The sequence below is a fragment of the Arachis hypogaea genome, chromosome 8 (assembly GCF_003086295.3).
Source record: "Arachis hypogaea cultivar Tifrunner chromosome 8, arahy.Tifrunner.gnm2.J5K5, whole genome shotgun sequence".
Taxonomy (NCBI): domain Eukaryota; kingdom Viridiplantae; phylum Streptophyta; class Magnoliopsida; order Fabales; family Fabaceae; genus Arachis; species Arachis hypogaea.
The window spans coordinates 26,816,684-26,821,206 of record NC_092043.1 but is presented as its reverse complement, the minus strand read 5'-3'; the positions used below and the strand labels follow the sequence as shown (position 1 = coordinate 26,821,206).

At 27.2% G+C, this 4,523-nt stretch overlaps 1 protein-coding gene across 1 annotated transcript; it reads right to left on the bottom strand.

The window, feature by feature from the left end:
- Window positions 1–292: 292 nt before the first annotated feature.
- On the bottom strand, window positions 293–2,122 carry LOC112706655 (transcription factor MYB26). Its single transcript, XM_025758076.3, has 2 exons — window positions 1,754–2,122; window positions 293–1,037 (listed from the first exon to the last, which is right to left on the bottom strand). Exons 1-2 carry the CDS (start codon window positions 2,032–2,034, stop codon window positions 509–511), a joined length of 810 nt encoding a protein of 269 aa, XP_025613861.1. The 5' UTR covers window positions 2,035–2,122; the 3' UTR covers window positions 293–508.
- Between the last annotated feature and the right edge of the window lie 2,401 nt (window positions 2,123–4,523).

Below are 4,523 nucleotides of genomic sequence, written 5' to 3'. Positions count from 1 at the left end.
TCAAAAAGCACTACGTACCCTTTCTTTTTCTTTTCCATCTCTCTTTCGAGGAGCCAACAAACGAGTCCATTTCAAATTATGAATTGCTTAAAATTCACATCACTTCTTGATCATTTGTCATCGAGATCATAATTATACTTATCTTACTTTTAAGACGTTAAATCAAAGTTAATGTTATAATTCAACCATATGGCCTAATAACAAACTTCCATATATCTAATATTATAAATTGACCCGAGTGATTAATGCCCATTAATTGTCCTACTTTTATGATGATTAAATTAAATTAGTATAAACAATAACCATGCCATAAGTCTTATTACTACTTGTAAATTTCAAAGACCGACTATTACATTATCATCACATTTGATTTATTTGAAAAGAACGCGGATATTATAAGCAATGTAAATTCTTCATTTTCTCTATCTCTAATCATACACTGCAATATATATGCTTCACTTTTTATTCACACCTAATTAGCTATACCATATTTCTTTAATTTTCCAGATCATGATAGCGGAAAATCAAGAAACGGGGAGGAAACACTTTTGATCATCAAGTCCTCCAACTCCCAATCTTCCATGCTTATTAATGAATCCTCCTCCACGCTAACAACCTTATTATGGAGAGTGTTTACGTCCTCATCAAAATAAACGTTGCTCGTAGTAGCACTCTCTAGTAAAGGAGGAACAAACATATTATTATTATTATTATTGTTGTTGTTGTTGTTGAAATATCCTTTGTCAATTCCCATAGCTGCATGCATGTTATTATTCTCCATCGGCATAGGCAAATGCTCATCGATAATGATTGACGGTGATTGAGATGATGAGCAACTGAACATAGGCATCATTGTAAATCCTTCCATGTTGTTATGATGATCATGTGGTTCAAGCCATGATGAGTAGGACTCACTCGTGTTTTGGGAGGTTGATGATGAGGTGATGGTTATACACCTTTTCTTTATTGTTGAATTCCAAAAATTCTTGATTTCATTGTCTGTTCGACCCGGCAACTGTGCCGCTATTTGAGACCATCTAAAAATATAATTAAAACTATGAGTCAAGAAATTATTCATCATAAAAATTTAAAACTGAATCAGTTAGATTTTACTAAAAAATTAACAAATTAAATTTTAAACTGATTCGATTTAGTAATAAATATATTATTTAATTAATATATAATAAAATAATATGATTAAATTATTTTATATTATTTTAATTTTATATTTATTTATTTTTAAATTATTTAGAATTATTATTATAAATATAGAGTTTATTAAACATTTACCAAAGAATAATAAATATTTTTATTAATTATAACATAAATTTTTTATGATTATATGATATTTGTTAATGTTATTTTTTTAATCATAGTATATAATAATATAATAGATATAAAATAATGAATTAATTATTAAAATTTTAAAAATAATAGTTATTTTGATATAAAAATAAAATTAAAAAATTAATTGTAAAAAAATTAAAATTTTTTATAATTATTTAATAATAATTAAATTAATCGATTAAATTAATATATTAATAATTTGACCCGTTATGAGAGAATATAGGGTGAGTTCTATGATGTCTTTTATTATGGTCCTTAAATTGTTTAACTTATTTTTAAAAATAAAAAATAAAATATTTAAAACAAAAAATAAAATATTTAAAATTTATTAAATATTATTTATTTGTCTTTTTCATAGGTTAGACACAATTTCAAAGACACAGTAGCATTCACCTATATGTTATACCTGTTGCCAAGAAGGGAATGTAAATGGATGATAAGTTGCTGTTCTTGTGGTGAGAAGGCACCTCTCTTAAGATCAGGTCTCAAGTAATTAATCCATCGAAGGCGACAACTCTTGCCACACCTTTGCAAGCCAGCATTCCTAGCCACTTCACCCCAACAACCTTGTCCATTGTTCATCATGTACCTCATCAGCTTCTCATCTTCTTCTGGTGACCATAATCCCTTCCTTAGCTTATTCTTACTCTTGTTCTTCTTCTCCTCCTCCTTGTCTTTGCTCATCATTATTGTCCTACATATGCAACCTCTCCTCTCCACTCTCTACTCTTACTTATTAGTCACTAAGTTGACGTACACACATAAGTAGTGAGGGATTAATTTTTATATATATAGAGAGAGGTATAGAAAGAAGCTTGATTTGGAGGCAATTAATTAATAATGACGAGCGATGATGTATTACATGATAATAATGATGGTGGTGGGGTTTGCTTACAATACAGGGAATGAAGAGTAGTAAGATCAAAGGGGGTTGGTTGATGAGTCTAGTACTAATAATAAACGGTTTCGAGAAGGACCTCAGAGATAATAGATACCACTTTCATCTCTTTTTTTTCTTTGCTCACAAGTTATGTGTTGCTGCTAGAGTAGGAGTAGTCACATTTGCACAATAAAAATTGTCTAATTATATATTTATAGATACTAATATAATTTTAGTGGTTGAAATTAACACTTAACTAATTAAAGTGTTAACATGTGAGTAAATGTGGTGGCAAGATCAAGGACACAACATACATATGTTGGAAGTCATTGCTTACATATATTATTGTAGGAACTATATATGATATTTAATGCATTTTATATTAATTAGGTGGTTAATAATAGGTTGAAAAACATATAATTTGTGGTGTTGTGGATCACTATATAGTTGGATTAAGCTGTAATACAAATTTTCTAGTTGTATTAAAATTTAATAATAAGGATGATAAGTAAAATGAGTAGTTTCAACATGATTTAGGAGAATTCAATCTCAAATTTGTAATTATTACGTTAGAATTAAAATAAATTTGTTTATATAAATAATGTCAAAAATAGATATTGTCACTTCTATTTTGATACCATCATTTTTTTTCTCATATAAATTTATATAAATTTACAATGCCAAAATATCTTATATAAAGTAATATTATAAAAAATTGAAGTGGAATTATCATTTTTGAATAATGTCTCTCTATCTTAAACTTTTGTCTCACATTTTTTGTCTAATAAAAGAAAAGACAATTCCTTTAATATTTTATTTGACAGAAGAATGTTAGAAAGTGATCAAAATTTATTATTTTTTATTAGTAATTAATTATTAATATTTAAAAGTAGAATAATTCTTTATATACAAGCATTTTTTTATACAAGTATTAATAAGTCATTTATATTAATGCGCTTCAAACCGTTATTGTACGTTTTCACTGCACCTTCTTCTTTTTGCTGCATGTTCTTCTTCCTCTTTCTCTTCTTTTTCTTCTTTTCTTTCGTTTCTTCCCTTCTCTTTCTCCTTCTTCATTTACGTGTTTTTCTCTATATCTATTTTCTTTTTTTCGTTATTCTCGATTTCCATTGTTTTTTGACATCAAGCTCTGAAATCATTTTTAAAGAATAAGAAGTAGCAGAAGATGAGGAGGAGAAAGAGAAAGAGTTCTGAATTTTGCATAAGGTGTACTTCAACGAATTTTGGGTGTATTTCTTAAATTCTTTGGGTGTAGTTTTGTAATTTTTTTAGTGTATTTCTGTAATCCTTTGGGTGTATTTCTATAGTTTGGGTGAATTTTTGTAACCGTTTGGGTGTATTCCTGTAATCCTTTGGATGTATTTCTATAATCGTTTTGGTGTATTTCTGAAGTTCCATTATTTTCAAATTTGGCAAGAAACTCATTTTCATGGAGGAAGAAGAAGAAGAGTCGTTCATAATGCATGGTGAGTAGCGCGCTTTGGAAACATGAAGTGGTTGAATAACGTGTGTTTATTTACTCTTGAATGTGGGGGTGTAATGCGTATGTTTTGTTGGACTTGTGTCAACTTGTAAGATTTGTAAGCCAAAAAGACTTATATGTGTAACAGGCCTCAACTATAGACTAAAATATGTTATTGGATTACTATACCAAAAGAATCCATAAGTTAATAACAAAAGATAATGGCCACCAAAATAATAAATTATGATAATTTTTTAGTATTTTTTATTGATATATATAGAAATGTTTAATAACTAAAAATTTAATAAAAAAAATTGTTAAAATTTACTATTTTTAACTTTATTTAATGCATCATATAATAAATAACAAATTTAGACCGATTATTTTTTGTCTCCTTCATATTAGCGTGATATATATGCCGAGCACAAGCAACCTGAGTAGTGGGCATAAATCTATTTCTAATTAATCATGGTTACCTTATTGGGTGGCCAGGCAGAAACTAAAATATATACAGAATTTCTTTTGTAACACTTTACAGTTTACATAACTATATATGTGTGGGAAAAAAAAGTCTAAACTAAACCTTGGATATCCCAACTTAAAACTAATTGAAATAATGTCATTTATTATGTGATGTTTTATTTTTTTGGTGACTGGAATTATGTGATGTTTTATGCATAGATGCATGAAGGATGAAGAAAAATTTAAAAATGTGTAAAATTTATTATTTTTATTATTATTTTTAATTAGTTATTAATTTAATTTTTTAATTTAATAATATAATAATATACTTTGTTTATATTTTAAACATTA

Coding starts and splice junctions, on each gene's coding strand:
- LOC112706655 (XM_025758076.3), bottom strand. CDS start 2,034: ATGATGAGCAAAGACAAGGAGGAGGAGAAGAAGAACAAGAGTAAGAAT. Junction 1,038..1,753: donor CATTCCCTTCTTGGCAACAG/GTATAACATATA, acceptor TTATATTTTTAG/ATGGTCTCAAATAGCGGCAC.